At 47.6% G+C, this 25643-nt stretch overlaps 1 protein-coding gene across 1 annotated transcript in view; it reads right to left on the minus strand.

The window, feature by feature from the left end:
* Positions 1 to 13709: 13709 nt before the first annotated feature.
* The window catches only part of Disc1 (DISC1 scaffold protein), a 213547-nt gene continuing 201613 nt past the window's right edge, over positions 13710 to 25643 (minus strand). The window contains exons 13-14 of the mRNA XM_052728611.1: positions 17749 to 17886; positions 13710 to 17158 (exon numbers count right to left, since the gene is read on the minus strand). Of these exons, the coding sequence (XP_052584571.1) occupies positions 17750 to 17886 (137 nt within the window). The 3' untranslated portion in view covers positions 13710 to 17158; position 17749. The remainder of the gene's footprint in view (positions 17159 to 17748; positions 17887 to 25643) is intronic.

Raw genomic sequence — 25643 nt, forward strand, 5'->3', positions numbered from 1 at the left:
AGTCCTGTTAAAAACAAAACAAAAAAAGAACAAAAATATATGTCACTGCCAGGGATGTCATGAGTCACTGTGTTTGGAAATGGGAGGAGGAAAAATGTGATCGGAAAATGAGACAGCTTCACAGTTTAGTTGAAAATGACAGCCAAGAAAGAAAAGTGCAGTACAAGGGTTGCAGAGACTGTCAACATCATAAGCCCCAGAATGTAGACCAAAATTATCCAGAGTGAACAGAAGAAAAGATTTGGGAATGTAAAGACAACTCAATCCATCCTGGGGAAAGCTCCACAGAGACATAGCCAAGAAAGCCAGTTCTTCCTCCATCAACAAAATGCACTGGAGAAGTCCCTAAGCAGAGGAGAGATACAGCCTCCCAATGCCAGCCATGTGATGGAAAGGACAGAGCCTAGGAACATTACTGGTGAGCTCCTGGGACAGGAGGGTGGACAAAAGATCCCCAAAGCCCTGTGGGGAGATGGAGATGAGCCAGTGTTGGCTGGACAGGGTCAGGTAGTCACCAAACTCCACAGGAGGCAACTGACACATTGTAGAGCATCAGAAAGATGGCCCCAGCTAGAGCATGATTTTAGCAAGTCAAAGAAAGCAGGGAACAAAGGCCCTATGAGCATCCTGCAGGCCTGATAGCAGATTGTGCTGGAAATATGGAGATGAGTCTGTAAACAGCCTCAGAGAGCAGCTTATCTGCAGAAGCCCAGCCCCAGGCTCCTAAATCAAGTGTCTAGGGTCCCCCAGAGTGGAGAGGGTAACTTAGTGTCTGTCACCTCCCTATAGAGTGTGAGTCTCACAGCCCAAAGTGCTGATGAGAAGGGCGGCTTTCCTTCATTCAGCCTCGGGGAGATAATGCTGGAGGTGAGAGGCCTTTCCCAAGGCCACCAGGCTGGGGACCAGTACAGCAGACAAAAGGTCAGACAGGGACAGCAAGGTCAGGCTGGGGATGAGCAGCACAGTGCAGTGGCAGGTCCCTCAATGACTGTCCCCCAAGACCATCCATGAGTGTTCAGGGCTTTTTATTTTCAAATTCGCTTATGTAACTCATTTACTGAGCAGCAACAGTGCCAGTAGTATAGGAAATTGAGTGGTGAACAAGACAAAATCCTTGTCCTCTTAGTTAGAAGGAGAAATATCAGGTAATTTTCTAAAGAATACAAGAAAAATGTTAGCTAAAATTCTAAAACGAAGCCCCACACAGTAGCTCAAGCTTATGATCCCAGCACTCAGGAGATGGAGGAGAAACATCAGAAATTCAAGGTCATCCTCAGCTACCAAGTGAGTCTGAGGCCACCCTGGGATAAATGAGACTCTATCTCAAAGATAAACAAAGGAATAGAAGATCTTTTTATAAAATAGAGACGGCGGGGGTGGGGGTGGGGTTTAGAGGTGGAGCACTTGCCTACCATGTGTGAGCCAGCCAATCTCCAGCACATCCCATACACAAAAGGAGGGGGAGAAAGGGGAGGGGAGGGGAGAAGAAGGGGAAGGGGAGCAGAGGGAAGGGAAGAAGGATGCGAAGGGAAGAGGAAGGGAAGGGGAGGGGAGAGGGAAGAGGGAAGAAGACAGAGAGGAATGACTGGGAAGGATGAGAAGAAGAGGAGTGAGGACCTGGTAGGTAAGAGGAACTGAACGTGTGGAGGAAAACATTCTGAAGGAGTAGGAACAAAGTGAAAAGAAGTAGAAAAGATGAGGTACAGGGAAAATTAAAGCCCCATGAGACAATCAGGGGTCCAACTGTGGTCTTAGGTCTATCTGTGTCCGAGTGGCAGAGAAGTCACATTTCTTAACCCCCTCTATATTCAGATTGAAATATGACAGTCTGTCACTCTGATTCCCTTTCCCCAGCAGAGATTTTCTTTGGAGCAAGAGCTCTTTGGACCACAGCATCTCCATAATCCGGTCACATCCTGAGCATCTGGTGACAAACTGTCTCCCAGGACTGAGTGCCATCTGATCCTACCCACCAGTTCCAAGCGCCATGCCTTTCAATTAGTAGCAGAAATTACTGCACTTACACCAGTGGCCCCAACTTGGCCTCCGCCCTCGCAGCCACGTGGTCGCTTCCTTTTAGATTCGGGGGGCGGTGGTGTGTAATACTATCCAGCAGATAATACAAGATGATAATGCGTACTAAATCCTCTTGTCGAAGGAGCTATAAGAAAGCATCCTCTGGGGAAGTGGAGGGATCCAGGAGTTGGAACCCCATGTGCAAGGATGCTGATATCAGAACCACAGCATCGCCACCGGCTCTGCTCTCATGCTCCAGCTTTTCCACGTACACAGGCCAGACAATGTGACAAGGCAGCTTTTGCTGAGCTTGACTATTTAATGCCATGTGGCCTAGGAACAACACAGAGAGCCACTGGCAGCTAGTATGTTTCTGAGTAGTTTTTCTAGTTTCTATTTATAGTCATAAGACATCAGCCTGGCCCAGCTGTGGCTCACACTTGTCTAGAATCCCAGCACTTAGGAGGCTGGAGTAGGAGAATCGCCTTGAGTCTGAGGCCAGCCTGGGCTACATAGTTCCAGGCTAGCCTGTAGAATAAGACTCTGTCTCAAAAAATCAATAAACAAACAAACAAATAAATAAATAACTTTAAATTTAAATTTAAAAAGAGGTGGGGAGGCAAGAGGAATGCTGACCTGTGGGGACATAGCCTGAGTCTCCGCCCTCATGGGACTCCATCTCTAGCTCTTTCTGATCCAGATGGGGTTTCTGTAGGGAAGTGGAGCAGGTCATCTTCGTGCTCATGGTGCACATACATACATATACTCAGGTGCACACACACTTGCTCAAATAAATGAATAAATAAATTGTTTTTAAAGAAGGAAATGTGGACACACAGAATGACGAAAGACAAACTGAACTACAGCCACAGTGATAACATAATGTATTTATGGCATAGCTTGGTCACACTGTGATTGATTTTAGGTCAAAGCAGCATAATTACTTAGCTGGAGAAGATTCTCCTAGACATTATTCTAGAACAATTGGGGGTGGGTGGAGTACAGACAAGTACTTTCCAGGGGATCCAGTGTTCTCTTCTGGCCTCTGTGGGCACTGCACATGTCTGGTATACATACATACATGCAGACAAAACAACCACACAGATTAAAAAAATGAGCAAGCCACAGATAAGAAGACTAAGTTCACTTATTTAGTTGACACAGGATGTGTATCCAGAATATGTTAAATTCCAACAAAAGCATAAAAATAGGAAACTCAGTATGGTGGTTTGAGCTCAAATATTTTAACGCTTGCTGCCTAGTTGATAGAATTATTTGGGAAGGATTAGGAGGTGTGACCTTGTTGGAGGAGGTGTGTCACTGGGGGTGGACTTTGAGGTTTCAAAAGCTCATACAGTTTTAGCTCTTGCTCTCTGCCCTGTGGTTGTATCATCAGATGTGACTTCTCAGCTCCAACTCCAGTGCTGTGCCTGCCTGCTGCCTGCCTGCTGCCTGCCTGCTGCCTGCCTGCTGCCTGCCTGCTGCCTATAGCCTGCTACCTGCCTGCTGCCTGCCTGCTGCCTATAGCCTGCTACCTGCCTGCTGCCAATAGCCTGCTACCTGCCTGCTGCCTATAGCCTGCTACCTGCTACCTGCCTGCTGCCTATAACCTACTACCTGTCTGCTACCTGCCTGCCGCCTGCCTGTTGCCTGCTGCCTACAGCCTGCTACCTGCCTGCTGCCAATAGCCTGCTACCTGCCTGCTGCCTATAGCCTGCTACCTGCTACCTGCCTGCTGCCTATAACCTACTACCTGTCTGCTACCTGCCTGCTGCCTACCTGCTGCCTGCTGCCTGCCTGTTACCTGCCATGATAGTCTGCAGCTGTGAGCCTCAAATCAAACATTTTCTTTTCAAAGTTGCTTTGGTCGTTGTGTTTTGTCATGGCAATAGAAAAGTAAAAGAAAAGACACTCAGCATTCTCCCCCCCTCCACACCCAAAAAATAACAGGCTAATGATTTATTAAATTAAAGGGTGGTGACATGGCCAAAGATAGAGGGCTTATTTAGCATGTGTAAGACCCTGGCCCCATAGAGCAAATTCCTGGGAGAGTCAACTTAAAATGAAAATCAGTTATATATTTAAAAAATCTGTATACATTTAAGAGGTATGGACAAGTATCATCTGTAGCTGTAAGTTTTCTCAGGTCCTGCCCAGCCCCATGGTCCCTCAGCCACTTATAAAATAATCATTCAGAGGCTTAATATTAATTATCAGGTGAATGGCCTATGGCAGGCTTCTTGCTAGCTCTTATAGTTTAACTCAACTCATAACTATTAATCTGTGTATCACCACGTGTTCTGTGGCTTTACCTGCATCCCATTACATGTTGCTCCTAGGATGGCAGTCTGGTGTCTCCGCCATTCCTACTTTCTCTTTCCTGTCTCTCTCCTTGGATTTTCCGCCTGCCTCTAAGCTGCCTTGTCATAGGCCAAAGCAGCTTATTTATTAACCAATGGGAGCAACATATATTCACAGCATACAGAAAGACGCCCTCCAGCAATCATCCCTATTATAGTTACAGATGTTGTAAAACAAAACAAAACAAAACAAAAAAAGCATTTCAAAGGAAAAATGAGAAAAATACAAAACCACAAAGAAAAATGTGTACTATCTCTTAGTGGAGACTTCTCCAAGCCACATGGTTATTCTGATGAAGAGTAAGAACAAAATTTAGATTTTCCAACATACTACAAGTTTTCTCAGTGCTGTCTACACCCAATAGGATCTAGAACATTCCCACCGCCTCATCTTGTTCACTTGACCAGGTACAACCACTGCTCTGCTCTCTAATTCTGACTCTCCTGGGCTGTCAGGCAGACAGCATAGATGATTGGTTCTCATTTACACACAGATATTACACGGGAAAGTTGGTTGGAAAATCACCTGTAAGCCCCCAACAGTGCAGTGTTTACAGGACGCTTGTGATCATCACACAGGAGCCAGACTGCAGAAACAGAACACCCTGGTGGTCAGGTGCACAGACCAGTGGAACAGTGTCATGAGAATAGCAATTAAAGTTAGCAAACATGGAAACTATTCCAGACACTCGAAGACTCAAGGCTATAATGATACTAATACGTTACAAACGATGGAATGGCTATCGACAGAATTCTTTTAGATTGACAGAGTTCAAGTATTATTGAACATAATCAGAATAATCAATAGGAAAGAATATTAAGACAATAGTGGGAGAAGACTCTTCAGTTGCAGAAGTCACTCAGCAGTGAACACATTGAATGTAATCATAACAGAAGTTTAGAGGTGGGGACCACACAGATCCCAGGCAGTGGTAGCCCTGTGTGCTGAATCTTTATGGGTAGGACATTAACAAGTTAGTCAAGGGGGTCGGGGGGGGGGGACAAATTTAGTTAACATTCTTTCCATACCATACACTAGCAGAAGTTTGGATGTAAATATTCAAAAGTGAGGACCATGCTATCAAATGTAAATGAAATACTTAACATTATCATTCATGCATAGAAGCAATTGAGAGGGAAAAAAAACTCCCAGGAGAAGAGGCAGATGGAGAATTCTGGGTTTGTTTGATGATGATGACCTAGTGTTGATTGCTCATCAATTCAGAGATGAAAACAAGGGGGGGGGGGGTATTCACCATGGAAAAGCTTCCTTTAAATAAGATTTTAATTGAAGTATAATGTTCATATAGAAAGGTGCATGAATCATAAGTGTGCAGTCATTAATCCCTCCTGAGCACAAAAGAGATCTGTTTTCCAGCTCCTACCACACACGCTTGATCCGACTAATTTCAAGCTTGGTGTGGACAGCGAGTCTTGCAGCATCGATCACCTTGGTATCGGCACGGTGAGATGGTGTGTTGGTGAAACTCCTCCACACTCCTGTGTATAATAGAGATTAGTTCCCTAAACTGCACGGCATTTGCTCTACTCTTGATGGGTTTTGCCTTTTCACAGGACTTGAGATTGACCCCAGGGCCCGATGCACACAGGACAAGCCATCTATGGAGGCAGCGGTATTCTCAATCCCACTTGCAGCTTTGATCCATTCAAAATAATGCAGACACACACACAGCTGCACCTGCTCTTTGGACACACGGTCATGCATTCACCCACCGCAGGATTGCTGGTTGACAAGAAGGCTACGCTGTGTGCTTAGGCAGATGTGTTAAAAGTGATGGCCCGACCCTCCATGCTCCATGCTGGTGTTTCTTGTTCCTTTACCCGCTCGGAGATGGGATGGTGTTGTGATTTTCTCAATTGACAATCATGTTGGTTGTCTGAAAATGTATCAGGCTTTTCACTGCTGTGATAAATACCTGTGAGAAGCAGCGCAAAGGAAGGCTTTCTCCTTAGGTCTTGGTTTCTGAGGGTGCCATGCGTCATGGCTGTGAGGATTAAGCCAGAAGAGTCGACAAGAAACTATTTGTCATGAGTTCAGTGGGTTGTCACTAGGTGTATTGTTTCGTCACTGTATTTCCTATTTCTCTTTGCCTTGGAGTAAAATCCAGTCACAGGCTGGATATTCCAAAGGCCTGGCACTGCTCACTGTTTCTGGTGTCTAAAGCATAAATCAATCACCTAGGTTAGAAAGAGTGCCTAGTGAAGGAACAGATTCAAGTGGAGGAGAAAGGTGATGGGTGGGAAGAAGAGGGTAGCCTGGCTTTAGAAACAAAAACTCAGGATAAAAAAACTCCGAAAATGTAACTGTTATGTATTTTCTAGTTGAAAGTACCCTTTTGAGCATGGAGTGTGGTGTGGTGTGTGTGTGTGTGTGTGTGTGTGTGTGTGTGTGTGTGTGTGTGTGTGTGTGTGTGTAATGACTATGGGGACATAGAAACCCTTCTCAGATGGCAGACTGCCTTATATATCTAATGGAACCTTCACATTTTCAAAGCAACTTCTACGTGTCCTCACGTACATGATGCTCTGTGTGAGGTGGGCAAGGGAAAGCAGGGTCTGAGGCTCTGGACCCTAGTGCCAGCCGAATGATGCCAGTACCCTCCTGACAGAGCCATCAGACCCAAAGAGGGCACTGGTGCCTCCCAACCTCCTGTCATGTGCTGCTGAGGATGGGGCAGGGCACTGGAGGGTCCAGGGACTGGAGGGTCCACAGCTGGGATGTGGAGTCACCTTCACCCTCCTCTCCTCTTGCACAAACACACCCAAAAATGCCCCCCCCCCCGCCTCCCACATGTGTAAACCTACTTGGGCCGGCCCATGCACTCCCCAGGCCACACCTGGTGTGGACAGCTGCCTGGCTCTGAGGAGGGAAAGTCAGAATAGAGCAAAGCACGTGTGAGCCACAGGAGAAGGCCGAAGGAGAAGTGGGCAAGGGCAGACAGGCTCAGAGAGAAGAACAGCCCTCCATGGGAACTGCAGCAGCAGCCCAGAGACAGTGCTAGACGCTGAGTCACAGGGTGTCCTCCAGACTCAATGCCAACCATTGCCATCACTAACTGGCACCAATTGTGGCCTCCTGTGCTGGGCCCACACAAGACTGGCCCCAGCAACAGTCAGCCATGGAAGGCAGAGGGGCTTATGGATGCTGAGCCTTTATAGCTAAGCTACTGGCTTTTGGTAGATTCTGGGAGAAGCTCCTCCTTTTTCAGGCTCCTTGGGTGGCCGTTCGTGTTGTATCCAGAGTCAGGAAGAAAGAGAGATGAACGCTCGCTTTCTCCTTTTCCGCCTTTCTGTCAAGACAGGACCCCGGGCATTCCTTCCCCCTTCCGTTAAACTTCTCTGGAAAAACACTCTCAGATACACACAGAGAGGTGTGTCTCCTAAGCATACCTAAAGCCAGTGCAGCACAGTTGATGATCGAGGATAATCATGAAGTATAGGAGGGGGTCTTATAGCACATCTGAGGCATTGAAAGCAGAGACCACAGAGATAGTGCATGCAACCGTGATTCCCCGTGACTCCAGCACTCAGTGCCTCACGGGAACCCAAAAAATGCTTGTCAAACTGAAAAACCTTAACCATAGGTCCGACCACAGCTCCTTCGCTATACTTGGACTCTACTGTGTGTGCCATGTAATTCCCTGAGATGCTTGGATTTCTTTGAGTCTAACTACGCTGAGCTAGGCTCCCCTGTGGGGAGGAATTCTTCTCCCCGCTAAGTTTGTCGTTTCTTATTTTATGTATTCTAGTTCCAGGAGAAACCAGAGCCATTGCAGGAAGATATAAAGAATCCACTTCTTTGACTGTTTTCCTTTCTGAGCGCTCTTGATGAAGGAACCTGGCAAAGCTACTGGGACATCGAGATTCAAAGTGGATGGCACAACTGTGAACAGAGGCCACAGAACAGATGGACCACTGAGGAACAGCGAGGGATACGAACACCTCGAGCAGAAAGTCCAAGGGTGGCGTGAATACAGAAATGATCAACAGCAAACAGCACTTTTTCCTGTAGTGAAGAGTTTTGAGTCTTATCTAACCATTGATTTAGAAAGATGTTTTTAATTAATTTTTATTGATATATATATATACACACATTGATGGATACCTAGACTAATCTCATAACTTGGCTATTGTGAGATGCCAGTACTACTGGGTTTCACACAAAATTTCTTTCAAGCACATTATGTACTTTAGACAGATGTATCTATCTCTATATAAACACAGATAGTTTTATGTTTCTGAAAAAAATCAATGAGAAAAAAAAATGTGTGGTATCTGCCTTTCTGAGTCTGGCTTATTTCCCTTATGATGATCTCTGATACAGCTATTGTCCATCAAAAAGCATAACTGTGCTCTTCTTTATAGCTGAATAATAATAATGTGTGCAGGATATGGTGGTGCATGCCTGTAACACCAGCACAGAGAGGCAGATCACTGCAAGTTCAAAGCCAGCCACAGTTACACAATGAGACCCTGTCTTAAACATAGAACAAAAACAACTTAACTGTGTACATGTATATGTTTGTGTGTAAGAGAGTGTGTTTGTGAGTGCTTATGTGTTTCATAATTTCACTATTGTGAACAGGGTTGCAAGAAAGGTAATTTTGACTGTGAACTCCAAGTCTGAGAAATTTGAAGCAGAGAAACCATGAGAACCCTATTGTAACCGTTCAAGAATCCAAAGCAGCCTTAGACAGAGGGGACAAGACCTTTCTAGTGGCCATTCCGAGAGCAGCCGAACTGGAAGGCTGGCCGTGGCATCAGGAGACAAAGGGAGTGCTGGGCACTGTGAGAGCTCCCAGCAGCAACGAGGTAGAAATAGCAGCGGAAGGAGATGGCAGAGCCATCCCCAGACAGCAGGGGAGCTCCACAGAAGGTCAGCTCCCACAGTGCAGTCCTTCCCAGAGGCTCTCAAAGCCAGGAGAGTTGTAATGACTAGGTGGGGGCAGGCAAGCTGGCTCAGTGGGTAAGGACACCTGTTGCCAAGCCTGCTGACCTGAGCTGAATCCCCAGGACCTACCTGGCAGAAGGAAAAGACTGACTCCCACAATTTGCCCTTTTTGACTTCCCCCATGTGCTGCGTCATATGCAAGCCCCCACACTAAATAAGTAAAAATGTAATAAGAGTTTACATCAGAAAAGAGGCAGGAGCAAAAAATCACCGTGAATGTACAGAGTCTATGCAGAGAGGCACAATTTGAGAGCCCTTAAACGTGGGCACACTGGACAGCACAGAGTGATTGTAAAATACCACAGAGGCAACACAGCCAAACTCCTGTGTCCTCAGGAGTGCTGCCAGTGTTGGTCAGTCCCTTCAGTCCTTATGTCCATCCATGGGGGCATTTACTATCAGATTAGGGGATAAATACATTATTAAAATCTCACTCAACCGTCAATGGTGCTTCAAAACCAAACAATAAATTACACCCAACCACACACTTTGGCCGGCTCCCAGCCATGTCTGGGGAAGGACGGCTACCAAGTGTGTCTCTGTCAGTGTGCCTCCTACTCTGGGGAGCCTTTCAGTAACCTGAACAAAATCTTTCCTGCCTTAAGGAGAGAGGAACTTCATCATGACCAAGGGAAGAGAGACTCGTGTGTCCTTGCTAGCACATCAGAGTGAAAACTGAAGCTCAGGGAAGCTTGAGGGCCGTCACAGAGCTCTAGTTAATGACCGTGATTTTCAAATGTCCACGGTTGTCAGAAGTTAATAGATGGTACTAGAAGAAAGAGGTTCAATCGGAGAGAAGGCTGGAGTGGTGGAGCTGGAGTGAGAGTGGCTGGATTTGGCCTCAGTCCTCCCCACCCACGGTCTTCTCTTCCCCAGGTGGCTGACCAGAATCCCACAGAGGTCTCTGCTCTAGATCAAGCCTACAGCAGCGTGCCTGTCTGTAGCTGCCCCGGCACCTGGCTCCGTCTGACCTTGGGGATAGGTCTGGTGACTGTACCCTTCTGTGTCCTAGGCCTGCTTCTTGCTAAGGGGACAGACACATGAAACCTTCCCCAGAATGTTCAAGGGACAAGTTTACTGTGGTGCCAGGGATGACCTGAGGTCAAAGTTAAACCAACACACTATGTTGCATCTGCTCACGGTCTGGAAGACCCCTGATCCTTCTGCGCATGAAACAGTCAGATGCTGCCATTCATGACAAAGCCCTCGAAGGTGGCCATTGACTGCCCTGCGGACCCACAGGTCCTAGAGCCAGGAAGAGCCGCCCACCCTTTTGCTCAGCCTTAAAAGTTAAAACCTCACGTGGCAAGACATACAGCCACACCCTTAACATTAACTCCTTTGCTTTGGGGACATAAATCAGAGATAATTTTTCTGGGCATTACATGACACTTGCCATCACACAAAAGCCATGTTAATCTTTTCTCCCATGGTTACAACGTAACCTTTGCCTCCCTCTGGCCTCACTGTATTTGCTCATCAGCTCCTCTTGTATTTTGAGAGCACGCACCAGCTTCTTGTTATCGCCAGGGTTAGCAGGGAGGGGTGTGTGTTGGTATGTAGATATATACATGGGCTGTGGATGCCAGAGGACTGCCTCAGCTGTCATCACCCAGTCACTCTCCACCTTATTTTTGAGACACTGGTCAGGAAGACTAGGCAACCTGCCCAGCAAGCTCAGGGGACCCGACTTTGTCGTGCCCCCAACTCTGGAATTACAGGTCTGTGTCATCACACCTGGTCCTCATATTTACTTTACTGACTGAACTGTCTTCCCAGCCTTCATCTTCAGTTTTCAAAAAACAGGACCTCAAATGTCAGGAAAAGCTTCTCTCCACAGCGTGCATTAGCTAGCACTGTCCCTCCAGGTCTTCCTGTTCACATACGTGAGGAGACTGTTGATCCAGGCAGCACCCACTGTTCCATCAAGGCAGAGAAAGATGGAGTCTGGGGTGTTATTTACTACAGGCTCGGCAACAGCTGGACCAGGCCTGTGCCCTTATCCCCACAATTGTGTGGGTATCTCAGGACTTGTCCCTCAGGAGCTGACACCCCCACTGTAGGGAATGCAGCTGGCCTTCAGCTCCCCACAGAAGCTGAGCCTGGTGAACAGGACCAACCACTTTGTCCTGCTCCTCTGCAGAGGATGGGAAATTATGAGGAAAGAAAAAGACATACAATTAGTAAAATTTTCAAATGCAAGATGTTTCAAAAATTAGGAAAAAGAGTTCATTGAGATGGAGTGGGGGTGAGGGGAAAACACCAAGCCGAGGGGTAGTGTTGAAATGCATTGTGGGAAACCACAGGGACCAGTCTGCAATGGTATCCAATGCAGGGGGCACTTCTCAGGGCACAGTTCAAAGGAAGGCATCCCACAAGACTGCCACTGCAGCACTGATTCTGACAGCAGTATACTGGGAAAATTCGATGTGCAATTACATGAGAACATCTAAGTTACACCAGATCAATTTGATGAAATGTTGTGTACAATGAAAACAACAATAACAGCATTCACACCGCAAACTGGAAATACACACACCACGAAGAGCGCAAACTCTGCTGGTGGGGGATAGAGCACGGCTCAGCAGGTGCAAGGAAGTGCTTGCCTAGCATGCATGGAGCTCTGGGTTCAAGCCCCAGCCCCATGCAAACCCCGAGAGTGGCGGTGCACACCTGTAACTCTAGTATTCTGGAGATGGAGGCACGAGGATCAGAAGTTCACGGTCATCCTCCAATACATGATGAATTTGAGGCCAGCCTGGGAGACATGAGACCCTGCCTCAAAACAAATAAAATATATTGTCACAGCTCTGTGAAATTTCATTTTTGTGTGGATTTCATACATACATATATGTTGCATAAGAATCTTTGTAAATTTTTTTTTTACTTCTTGTCATGGATAAAATAGTAAAGAATAAATCATAACTAGCTTGCTCAGAGTGAGCTAATTGGGTATCGGAGTCTCTCCATGTGTTAGGACTAGTATCTATCATGGAGATTTAAAACCAAGAGTTCGAGGAGTCAGCACTCAACATTTTCATGACTGAGGGAATGAGTAGCCCTGGACAGGCTCATCCCTACCACAAAGACAGGTTCTAATGAATTCACAGAGTCATTCTGCCCTGAAGTCAGTGTCTCAGTTAGGGTTTCTATTGCTATGAGAAAGACCATGACAAAAAGGATCTGGGGGAGGAAGGAGTTTTTATCAGCTTACAACTCTCAGGTCACACTCCATCACGGAGGGGAGACAGGGCAGGGACTGGAGGCAGAAACAGAAGCAGAAGCGGTGACGGGACGCTGCTTGCTGGCTTGCTTCTCTTGGCTTGCTCAGCCTGTTTTCTTATACAGCCCAGAAGCAGCACAGGCCGCAGTAGCACAGGCTCCCACTCCATCATTAATCAAATGCGCCACAGCTTTGCCCACAGGCCAGTCTGCTGGAGGCATTAGCTGAGCATCCTTCTTTACAAAGGTCTAGGTTGTATCAAAGTGACAAAACCAACCAGCATCGTCAAGGAACTTTCTGGGCTGTCGTCTGTGTAGGTCATAGCCTTTTCTACAGTAGGAACGTGTGTGTGTGTGTGTGTGTGTGTGTGTGTGTGTGTGTGTGTGTGTGTGTGTAACAGGACATCTCAGAGCACACCTAGAAACGGACTGAGCACTGGCTCTGAAGGGGATGTGGGAGGCAGAAAGCAGCTACATGTCCTACCATCTCTAGTGTCTCCTATCTTACTATGTCCATCATTCAAGACTCTCTCTCTCTCTCTCTCTCTCTCTCTCTCTCAGCCAAGGCTGACCTTTATCTCCTGCTTCCACGTCCTAAGCACTGGGATTACAGGCATGCTCTACCGTGCCCCAGCATGTCCTCTATTTCATTCCTACTGAAAAGGAACGACTATCGGGAGATGCTCCCTTGAACAGCTAATTCTGGCCAGTTAATTGAAATGCTTTCCCCATTCTCAGTCTTGAGCTATCCACTTACAATGTCACCAGGCTCACGTTTCTTCCTTCCCAGTCCTGACTCTCACGTATTTCTCACCTGAACCAGTCTGATTCTCCTCCTGCTATGTACTGGGCTCTTGTCTAGTTCCCCATATGCTGAGGCCACTTTTTTTTTTTTTTGTTTTGTTTTTCGAGACAGGGTTTCTCTGTGTAGCTTTGCGCCTTTCCTGGAACTCACTTGGTAGCCCAGGCTGGCCTCGAACTCACAGAGATCCACCTGGCTCTGCCTCCCGAGTGCTGGGATTAAAGGCGTGCGCCACCACCGCCCAGCTTGCTGAGGCCACTTTTATCTTCAGCTCAGTCAAGAAGTCTAGGACAGGATTTTCTGATTTGTTAGCATCTGAATACATAAACACATGCACGATTTTACAACAAGACTTTATTGCAAATACTTGGGTTCCTGTAAGTCAACATAATTAATTATCTTGTCACAGATAGGTGAGACAATCCAACCCATTCTTATCATCTACACTCCAGAATACAAAATGACCCCAAGGAGCACCATGGCTTGGATATATCAGCTTTTATTTCACATAACAAGCAGGACACTTAATAAAGCAATAACTTATATGACAAAATTCAAAGATCAAATAAAGTGGTAGTATTAAAAATAAAAGTCAAATATGTACACAAGAGGGTGCTGACCAATGTATGTATAGTTGCTATTGTCCACAGCACATCAACATGTACATGATGTTCATGTTGCCCATAGTAAATGGACATGTTCTGAGAAGCACCACTTACGCAGGAAGCTTCCAGAAAACCCACCCAATATGAGGCTGTGAGTGGCAGTTCCTGGGATGATCTTTGGGGTGATTGGGAAGGACTGGGTCAGAACAGTGGACAGAGGGTGGGGTTGCTGTAGCCAATCAGAGCCCAGGCTACATAGTGGGGTTTGCTGGCGGTGAGGGGTTCTGAGTTGCTCTGAGTTCAGTGTCTCTCACTCTCAGGCAGAATTCACAAGAAAGTCACAGTTTTTAGCTGGTGAATGAGTTTCACAGCTCAAAATGCAGAGAGGACATCAAAGGCACTTAGGAAGGACATTGGTTAGGAACAGCTGCCTGTGGTAGTTAGGATTCCCATGATCCTCCTCTGAAACCAACTCTGAGCCTTAGGAAGGGGACTTTGCCTTCCTGAGGCCCATGAACACCATCTCTAAAGTCTACCTCCTCAGGTGCAATTACAGGACTGTCTGTGAAGGGCTCAGTGTGCTGCCCATCCACATCCATTCCTGGGGAGGGAGCCAGCCTCATTACGAAGGAAGGCAGAACTGGAATCAATTGTGACATATTCACCTGATCCGGGGAATGATCAATACCGTGAAGTTTCAAGAGCTAGACCTGGCAATGATGAGGTAATGAAGATGCTCAAGCTGGCTGCTCTCTGAGGTCCAGCTTTGCAGCACGGTGGCCATGTGCCACTGCCTCCCTTGCCGAACATCACAGTGAAATCAGATAGTACCCATGGATGGGTTCTGAAATCAGTCCATCAACAGATGAATGGATAAGGAAATACAGAATATTTATAAGATATATGTGTATGTGCTGTTGTTTTAAAGAAGAATGAAATTGTGTCATTTGTTACAAAAAAGAGAAGCTGACGCTTTCAACACAGATCTTTGCTGGGGTCTTGGTCATCTCATAACAGTCTAAACTCAAGCCCCAACCTCCCTCAGACATTTGTATGTGGCCCCATAAAAACCTGTCCTGTCCTATAGTTTGGGGATCCACCCAGGTCCTGGATCTCCTGGGGCTCCAGTGGCTAATGAGAGAAAGGTTGTCATGAGAAGATGGTGTGGCCACAGGAAACACCAGCCTTTCAACACCCAACCCGGATGGTACTCTAAGACCAGAGGACAACTAGAGGTGTGGTACAACACGTGACTGAAGTGTCACTCACCTGCCCTGACGCTGATACCAGTTTTTGCCCAGGAGTCTCAGCTGTCCCTCCCCTGTACTCAGGACTCCAGAGATTTCTCAGTTCCTTAAGCTTTCAAATGCACCATGACCTCATAGAATGTTATGGCGGTGTCAGAATAACATAAACCACTCAGGCCAGTGGTAACTGTCGGGCGCCTCATGCCTGGAAAGCTGCTTTTTCAAGTGTCAAAGTTAAGAACATTCTTGGCAACAAGAGGTGGTCCTGATTTCAAGTTTTGCTTCACTAGAGTTAAGTCAATGATTCGGGGGCTCTGGGAGTCATGTGACTGGTTCACCAGACTTTCAGAGGCACAATTATAAATGATTCAGAAATGTGGTTCATTATCAAAACATCAAATCTGGGAACAAACGAAACATATTTCTTATTCAAATATGCAAAAATGTGTCTTCAAACAGGCTTCTCTTCAACTAAGGGCAAAGTGGTCCTCAGCATGGAAGGCTTGGAGAAGCGGCAGGTGCCTTCCAGAAATGGCAGAGTGATTAGGAAGGGTTAAAAGCTGTGGACCCAAGGGCCCGGAGTGGGGCAAGAGTGTCTCGATCCCTGTCCACACAAAGGCCAGCAGAGCACCTGAGAGAGGCCTTCCTGGGCAGACATGTCAGACTCTGCTAAGCTCAACAGCTGAGAAAGTTGGGCTTGATTTCCAAGATACAGACAGGTGCACTAGGGTCATCCCAGAGGGTGCAGCATCATGTACCCCAAGACTGGGGGAATGAACAGGTTTGCATGGAGAAATGCAAAGTCCATCGGGTTTGGGGATATTGAGAATGCATGGAAGCTGGCAGGCTCCATCACACAGGCCCTCTCACAGGGTGGCTAGCCGAGTTGTTCTTGGCTCTCAAGCCGGAGTTGTGAGTCCAGGTTCTTATCATACAGACGTGTGTCTCTGAGGTATCCTCTTGTGGTAGTTTATCTCCATTATCAGCTTGACTGGACTCAGAATCGCCTAGAAGGCAAAACTCTGAGTATGTCTGTAAGGGTGTTTCCAACGAGATTTAACTGAGGGATACCCACAGCCAATGTGGGTGGCATCATCACATGGACTGGGATTTTTTACTGAATCCAAAGGAGGACGAGATTAAAGCACAACATTCATCTCTCTCTGCTTCCTGGCTGAGGATGCGGTGTGACCGGCCGCCCCATGTTCCTGCCGCCACGCATCCCCTACTGTGATAGACTGCAGCCTCAAACGTGAGCCACAGTAAACCAGCCCTTCCTCCCTCCCCGCTCCCTTCAGTTACTTTTGTCCAATGGTTTTTCACAGCAACTGAAAACTAGCTAACACACTTTCTTAGTGCACCTCGTGAGCCCGCTTGGACAACCTGCCTACAACCACCAGCAGGAGTCTCAGCTGGGCCCAAGGAGCAAGCCCCGGGGACCTGAGTATGCCGTTATGGAGCACATGGCCTCAATGACCCCACTGTTCTGTGACTCCTTGGAACCAAAGGGAACAATAGGTTCAGTAGGAACTAGAAAGACTGGCTCAAAAGAGTCACCTGTCCCCACCTGCACCCTGCCCCACCCCACACTCCTCCCACCTCCCACCTCACTGGCCTGAATCTCAGAAAGACCTGAAGCAGCAGACTTGGGGGGTGGGAGTGGGAATTTGGGGGTGGGTGGGAGCGGTGTGCTTTCTGAGCTGTAGTCATGGCTGGAGAACACAATGGTGCCAAGGTACTGTGAAGGTGCCCTGGGGCAATCTCCTGAGACTGAGCAGAGCCCCAGGGGAAGTGGCCTGGGCAGCTAAGGCCCCACACAGACTCCGAGGTTCCCGGGCTCCAGGCATTGGAGTGGCCGTAGAGAGACATGGCAGGGGCAGTGGCCATCTCAGGTTTGGTTACCCTCAGAGGTTCTTGAATGGAGAAAGACCATGCTGCAGCAGAAAACAGAAAAGGTAGTGAGAAAAGAGGCAAATTCCAAGAAAATTCACCCAGTCAAGAAGAAATCACTACTAGCTCCCGTACTAGATGCTCCCGTCCTGACATGGAACAGTAACCTCTTGTGACAACCGGGAGAAGAAGGATCAAGTCACTCCCCCATCTCAGTCTGTGATAAAGCTTGGGCTACTTTCCCATGGGAGGCCAGCAAGGCTCTGTGTTTTGGAATTGGTCCAGACACATGGGTAAATGCAGGGGGAGTGGCTGTACCAGAATAATCCTGACGATGTGGTGGCCCACGTCCATGCCCCCAAACTCTATACTGACAACATGTGGCCTATCCCCTTCCCAGCCCCCACTCCAACTGATGCCATGTGGCTCACCTTTTCTCCAGCCCCCACTCCATAATGATGCCATGTGGCTCACCCTTTCTCCAGCCCCCACTCCATAATGATGCCATGTGGCTCACCCTTTCTCCAGCCCCCACTCCACAATGATGCCATGTGGCTCACCCTTTCTCCAGCCCCCACTCCACAATGATGCCATGTGGCTCACCCCTGCCCCACCTCTCACTCCATGCTCACACCTCAGGCCTGTGCTTCCTGAACACCAGCTGTCAAATGGGAGGCTGTGGTCTCTCCTCCTGTCTCCTTTGGTGGCTGGAGCTGCAGGATCATGGCCTGTAATGTCTCCTTCACCATCTGGAGCTCCCCCTGGAGAGACTGTGGATGTTGTTAAGGAGCACACAAGGAGGAGGCCCCCATAGGGCCTGTGAGAGCAAGCCAGCCTGCAGAGAGCAGGTGGACACAGACATTGAATCGCAGCTCCATGGTCTCCCAAACCCTAGCAATTAAATATTGATGAAAATTTTATACTTCCTCTTTAAAAAAAAAAATCATGACTTCTGCCAGGTCCAAAGTTATTAACATTCACATTTTGATTTCAAAACTTTGAAGCAAGACTCAGCTGTTCAGCGGAGATAGATGTCCAACTCAGATGCTCAGTGACATGTGCCAGTGTGGCCACAGAGCTTCTCAGTCCCCAAGCTGGGGTGGACAACTGTCACATCCAAGTGCTCTGAGAGTGGAAAGGGCAGGTGTTGGAGATCAGAGTCTCCTCCAGAAACCTAGCATTCGGGGCCACTGTAAGGAGGAATCCTTAACATCGACTGTATGCACAGAGGGTGCTCTTGACGTGAGCCAGTCAGCTCAGCATCGGAGACTGTGTACTCACAAGACCCTGGTACAAAGTTCTTTAAAGCTCTGTTTCTTCTCAGTGGGTACCTTTGGACTCTACACTATCCTAGGCTCTAGGCCGCTGCCATTTTTCCAATCTAGAGCTAAAGGATTTTCCCCTATCTGGGTTTGTAGATTGGTTGCTTCTTGAATACCTGGGCTACTAATTTCCTAACCAGTAAAGTGGTTCCTTCTGGAAAGAAAACAGTCAAAAAGAACTCATCGAATGATAACACAGGACTGATAAGGGCTCTCCCAAGAAACCGGTTGGTTCTCTAGACGTTCAACAAAACAGCTAACCAACAGGAGTCTTTCTGCTCCTGCATAATCAGGTCCCCTGTCTCTTTCTTCTGTGGCACTGTCAAAACTCTGAGTTGGGTTGAACAAGCAAAGGACGCAACCTCATCCAGTAGAGACAATGGGAAAGGAGACATAAGTTGGCAGCGCCTAACTACGCCCAACTCTTCAGGTGAGGTCAAGCCACCATGAGGTTAGACATGGAGGAAGCTGAGTCTGAGGACAGTGCAGAGACTCAACAGGCCACAGGCCACCTGCGCTGCAATGTTGCTCTCCTCAGGTTCGATATCAACACAGGGCCAGAGAAAGCCACGCCCTGGGGGTGTAACTAACAAAAATTCTCTCAACCTTTTTAGGATAAGAAGCTCCAAAAGCTCTTGGGAATTATGCAAATGAGCCTTTCCTGAACAGAAATGCCAATCCACCCTGGAAAGTTCAAGTAATTTTTTTTTTTAATCTTCTGGAAGTTTCAGCAGATTTCAGTTTCTGTGTCATGTCACTCCCAGGACAGTCCACCATCTGCTCTTGAACTTGAAGGGAAAAAGGACAGTACAGGCAGAGAAAGGAAGGAAGCGATCCACTAAAATGCCCTTGGGTTTTGTTGTAAAAAGTGTTTTTTGCCGGGCGGTGGTGGCGCACGCCTTTAATCCCAGCACTTGGGAGGCAGAGCCAGGCGGATCTCTGTGAGTTCGAGGCCAGCCTGGGCTACCAAGTGAGTTCCAGGACAGGCGCAAAGCTACACAGAGAAACCCTGTCTTGGAAAAAAAAAAAAAAAAGTGTTTTTTTCCTCCATTCCTCCAGACCCCTGGAAGGGTGTACTAATCTCAGGGTGGGGTGAGGGTGTCATATGACTTTTTGCAAGCCAAAATTTGTGTACCAGACTGAACACCAAGCTGCAATTTGTCACAAGGTCTGGTCTCTGGTAAGGAGTAAGCAGAGTGTACAGTGGTCTCTGGATCCTGACAACGTCCTGGGATCTGATTACCTCTGACCCTGGTCTGGGGTTTCACAACACTCTAGACTCTGCTAAGTGATGACAGGAGTCTTACAGAGAGAAATGAAGCCAAAAAGTGATGCTCAGAAAACTTCTGGGACCACAGAGCAAACTAAAAAGGCTGAAGACAGAGAAAAGCCACCAGAGGAAAAGACTAAATTATAAAATTAAATTAACACATCAGTTTCACACATAATAATTTCCATTATTGCACGGAAGAGTCAGTAAAATGGGATCTGAGAATGCAAGTCCCCTGGGAAGCTGGGAAAAATCACATCATGTATACTTAATTGTCCCATCTGTAAACTATAGAATCTCACAGCTTAGTCACAGAGGCAGGGTCTAAAGGCTGGGTGGGGGTTTGGGGCAGAGAGAGGGAGAGGAAGGGAGAGGAAGAAAGAGAGAGAAAGAGTCTTTTGTGAGGTACCATGAGGTTTATGGCTTATGTGCCAGCACAGTGCCTGAAAATCTCCTTTGGCATAAGAATCACTAAGACAGTCAAAATCACATTCCCAGGGCTGGAGAGATGGCCCAGCAGGTGAGAGCATTTGCTGCTCTTGCAGAGGCCTCCAGTTCAGTTCCCAGCACCTACATCAGATGGCCCACTACTGCATATAACTCCCGGTTCAAGGGATAGGACAGCCTTTTGTGACCTCTACGGATACCTGCATTCATGCGCACATACCACCCCCTCAACACATACACACTTAAAATCAAAACCCAAATCTTTTCCAAAATCATGTTCATATTCACAAAATTCCATCTCCTGGCCATCAGCTATACTTTGTGGGGGAGGAGGGGGGTGACAGTTGATGTGTGCTGAAATGGAAGTGTCCAGAATAAAAACGGAACTGGAGGGAGGGGTGGACAGTTACAGAGCACTTCTCTGGGATAATTTTGGAAAAACTATTCCAGAGATAAGCCATTTATGGCTAGATAATATTTCAGGAGGATACAACGGTGGCATCTTCCAGACAGTGGCCCTGGGAGGGAGATGTGTAAATCTCTCATGTCTCTGAGATGCTCCATGCACCAAGTTTCTTTTTAAATCCATCTGTATCTCGGAGAAAGCACTCAGGACCGTTCCCCACGTTACACTTGGGAGAAAGGAATGTGCAGACAGGAGTTCTTTCTTTTCTTCTCTCATTCAATAGGTTTGACTGTTGCTTTGCCCCTCCTGGCTCTGGTTGGGAACTAAATACCTGTGAGGGGAGCAGAGCGCAGACATGCAGGCGTGCAGATGGCATGTTGGCTGTTACTTTCCACAGTGGCAGTGGCCTTCCTCTGCCACCAAAGCAGTTAGGTCATCACCTGTTACCAGGCGCCTTTCCACCCTCAGCTATGAGACACGTGCCGTGCCCCCTTCAAAGTGCCCGCCAGAGCACAGCCCGCTCTCTCGTCTGGCTCTCTTGCCTCTCGATCCTCTCCCGCCTCTCTTCTTCCTCTTGTCTCTGTGTCTGCCTGCGTCTCTCCTGTCCCCACTCCGACATGGCCTGTCACCCTTTCACTCTCCCCCTCCCCCAATAAACCTCTTGCACTAACTCTGATGAGCATGGCGTGTTTGTTTAGTGGCACACCTCGGCAGGGCCCACCAAAAGGTACCCACTTCGCCTTTCTTTTTTTATTTATCATTACATTAGCCATGTTGAAAGTTCCAGGGAAGTGGTAGTCCAAGAGTCCTGGCTCAGTGCTCTGGCTGCCCCACAGAGGATGCCCTGAGGGACAAGGCACAGAGAGACTAATGAGGAGCTCATGGCAGCGGCCGTGAGGAAGAGGACTCTGAATGTTTTGGAAAGGGCGTACCAGAATATCTTCCTGATATCTGAGCTGAGCAAAGAATGGAGTAAACAGGTTGCAGTGTGTTGAGAAAAGAAAAAAAAAATGCCAGGAAGGCATACACGGGAAGGGAAGAGGGGAAAGGGCTCCGTTTTTGTTGGTGTCATTTGGAGACTGTCTCTTGTCGTGCAGCTCAGGCTGGCATCGCAGGGCTGTACCACTACGCTGAGCTTGAGGATTCAACTTTGGACACAGGAAAGGAGAAACAGGGGAAAGGGACTGAGTCGCTTTCCAGAGAAAGTCAAGGCTAGAGATGTGCAGTTGGGTCACACTAAACCATGTATTTGAAAACTATTTCTATAACATTGTCTCACTGGTGTACAGAAAAAAATTAACTATCTTTATAATCTAACCAAGATCATCTCCTCCTCTTCTTCCTTCCCACTCTCTTCTTGTCCCTTTCTTTCCTCCCTTCCCTTCCCCTTTCCTTCCTTTCTTCCTTTTTTTTTTTTTTTTAACACAGGACTCTTGTATCTCTGGCCTCGAACTCACTAGGTAGTCAAGGATTACTCTGAATTTCTGATCCTCCTGCTTCTGCCTCTGTGCACTAGGATCATTGGTGTGAGCTACCTTGTGCAGTGTTAGGGATCAAACTCAGGACCTTGTACATTCTAGCCAAGTACCTTACCAACTAGGCCACAGCCCCAAACCAAGATCTTCAGGCTGCTACGCAGTAGAGCAGGGCTGGCATTCCATTTCTGCATCAGGAACGCAAGACATACGTGACCCTGGTTTTTGTGAAGGTGTTGAAAAAATCCAACCCTAGCACTAGAGCTAACTGCATCCACACAGGAACAAGCCCCTAAGGAGCTGTGTGAGTCTTACAGATCTGAGCTTCATGAATCTAAATAGCCAAGGGTCAGAGTCCCCCAGAGCACTGCCAGGCACTGGGACATCTAAGAAAAACATTACATTAATGATCATAACATCCTCAGATGACAATATCCACTTGTCAGGCAGGCAGGTGACTTGTTGAAATGTTGTGCTGTCAACTAGACGCGAGACTTTAGGACATCGGGAACACAGTGGTCAGGCCATACTATCCAGAAGAGCAGCCATTTGCACAAGACCAGGGGTCTCCCATGGAGTCTTCTTATGTGACAGGAATGGAATGCTTTACCATCAACAGGGTTTCCTACTGGCTGTTCTGATAGTCTAGTCAAGCGTAGGTCTTCAGGGCTGGGAGAGAGCTCAGCTGGTAAAACACTGGCTGTGTCAGCACCAAGACCGGCGTTCCACCAGCCGGGCGTGGTGGTATATGTCACCCAGTGCCAGGGAGGCAGAGACAGTGACCCCGGAGACTGGTTGACCAGCCAAGCTAGCTGAAGTGGAGGCCCCCAGGATCAGTGAGAGACCTTGTCCTAAGAAATAAGTTGAGAGCAACTGAAGAAGACATCTGATACCAACCTGTGGCCTCTGTGTGCACAGACACAAAGAGGGACACGTGCACATAGTAGGTCTTCAGGTCACCTGAACTGGTCTGCTTTTCACTGCTATGTTTTCTTGGGGAGGGGGTACTGGGAGTTGAACCCATGGCTTCATGTTGTAAGCAAGCACTCAACTCTCTTTTTATATAGTATTTGAGACAGGATCTCAGAAAGTTTCAAGGCTGACCTTGAACCTGAGATCCTTCTGCCTCACCTTCCCAAGTAGCTGGGATTAAAGGTAACACACAATTCTCTGTAGCCATTGTGGACTACAGCAGAAAATTGAACTGTATGGGGAGTCAGAGGCAAGATATCAATCATCATGAGCTACTAGGAAAGCCCTGTTCACAGCTAGGAAGTAAGCAAGCATAAGGAATCACTTAACAACCTGGCTTTGGCCACACTTGGCTTTGGTTGTGCATACATCTCTCTTCTAACAATGAACTTGGCAACCTAAGACTCTTGTCTGCAAGTGCTATGCACACACATCCCTAAGAATAATGCACTCGGCAACCTATTAGCAACCTAGGACCCCCTCCCCACCCCGCCCCACACCTGCATGGAGCTGTAGGCACACCCATCTCTGAACAATGAACTCAGTTTCTCACCTTCTTAACAACTATCCCAGTAGGAGGATAGGTGCTGTGGAATAATGCTTTTGTACACTGGTTTAATAAAATGCTGATTGGCCAGTAGCCAGGCAGGAAGTATAGGTGGGATAAGCAGACAAGGAGAATTCTGGGAAGAGGAAGGCTGAGTGAGGAGATGCCAGCCTGCTGTCCAGGGAGCAGCATGTAATGACACACAGGTAAAGCCACGGAAAATGTGGCAATATATAGATTAACAGAAATGGGCTGAATGTAAGTGTAAGAGCTAGTCAGTGGCAGGCCTGAGCTAATGGCTGAGCAGTTTTAATTAATACAAGCTTCTGTGTGTTTATTTGGGACCAAGCAGCTGTAGGACATGGGTGGAAGAGATTCTGCAGGACTGGGTGGGACACAGAAAAACTTTCAGCTACAGATAGGAGTACTGATCAGGCCTAGATTGGTTTTAGATGCATGTACAATAAAGCAAACTGTGTCCTCAAAATGAACTTTTAAGGGAGAATCCCCTATTTTCCATCTTATGCCTATGCATAATCTGGTATGCATATGATTAACATCAGATGCATTATGGGAAGGGAATGAGAGAAATGGTTACATAACTTAAAATCTGTCAGTTGAAATAGAGAACCACACAAACCATATTCTTAGTAACCAAATTCCTCCTCTTGAACCCCATGAAAGAAACCCCAAGACGGCAATCAGGGCCCTTGAGTACCCTCACTCGTGTTGTCCGTTGTCATTCTTGAAAACATATTTTCTGACCTGTACTACTGCTTCTCTGCTTTTCTGTGGAGAGAGTATCCTTGCTATTTCCATAAATCTGTGTCTACTCACTGCAGGGCTCAGAATAAGACACCAAGAACCTGGAGACACCTGACCCAGATCCTGTCCACTGGTGCCAAAAGGACCGACGATATGCCCAGGAAGACTGTGTCACCGACCTCATGCTAAATTCATACTGTGTCCCACTGGCAGCAGGACCATCCTGGTCTGCACACATTGTCTGCTCCAACTTTCCCAGACCTCGGCAGGAGGCAGAAGGAAGCAGCACATGGCTGCCACCCCTCCATCAGCTGGGCATGCACAGTGCCTCCAAGAGCAGCCTGCCTGGTTCTCTGCTCTCCCACTATAAATGACTGAAAATCTTGACCGACGTCCTTCCTGCTCTTGAGTTTTAGAGGCAAAAGAACGTTTCCAAGGAGGCAGGGCAATCCGCCCTCAGCTCTGTTACCTTGGCCTCTTTTGGGCTACACACTGGAAAGTGAAACCAGACAGGAGCCCTTTGGGGCTGTGGAGTTTATGCATGAGCCTGGATACATTTAGTCTCTGCATGCCATCAAGGCTAGCAAGACGAATCAATTGGGCACCGTGCATTCCCAATGAGCAGAGAGAATAGGCTCCCAAGAGGGCTTCTGGACAGGAATGTAAATGTCATGTAAATAGAATCAGCCTGGCCCTTGCTCATCCATGACTCAGCAGAGGCTGGCAGAACTGCCTGGGGCTTTGAGAGATGCCAGGATGGATATGCTATGCTCCTCTCCTCCCATCGTGAACTATGGAAGGCAAAGGAAAAAGAAAGGAGGGGGGAAAATTCTGCTTAAAAATTCACCGAGCCCAAAAGCTTTCCAGGTAAGGCATTCTGAACATGGAGGAGCAGTTACCCAGACTCAAAAGGATTTTTAGGAATGGAACTGCTAATTAGAATCCAGAATCTGTGAAATCATACTGCAGGTTCGGACCACTGCTAATGGATCCCCAGCATGCCTAGCTGTGAAGTCACATCCCTGTCCTCTCTCTAGAGGCATGATGCGCCCCTCCCCACCGCTTGCTCTCCCAGTTAACTGTGCAGTTCAGAGGCTCACGGTCACCTCAGCTGATGATTTGAGTGGTTCACAATGCCTGTAACTGAGGAAGGCTGCCAGGATGACAAAGAAACAGCCTATCTGTTTCCTCCGTCCTCGGCTCTGCAACCCAGCCTTCCTCTCCCACCCTGCAGCCTGTTGTAACTCTGACACCAACAGGCTGGGCAAGAGCTGTTCAGAAGGTTTAGAAACCCCCACCATATCGCATGTCCCCAGCCCACCCCT

This window comes from Peromyscus californicus, unplaced genomic scaffold (genome assembly GCF_007827085.1).
Source record: "Peromyscus californicus insignis strain IS unplaced genomic scaffold, ASM782708v3 Scaffold_8__1_contigs__length_139910024, whole genome shotgun sequence".
Taxonomy (NCBI): Eukaryota; Metazoa; Chordata; class Mammalia; order Rodentia; family Cricetidae; genus Peromyscus; species Peromyscus californicus.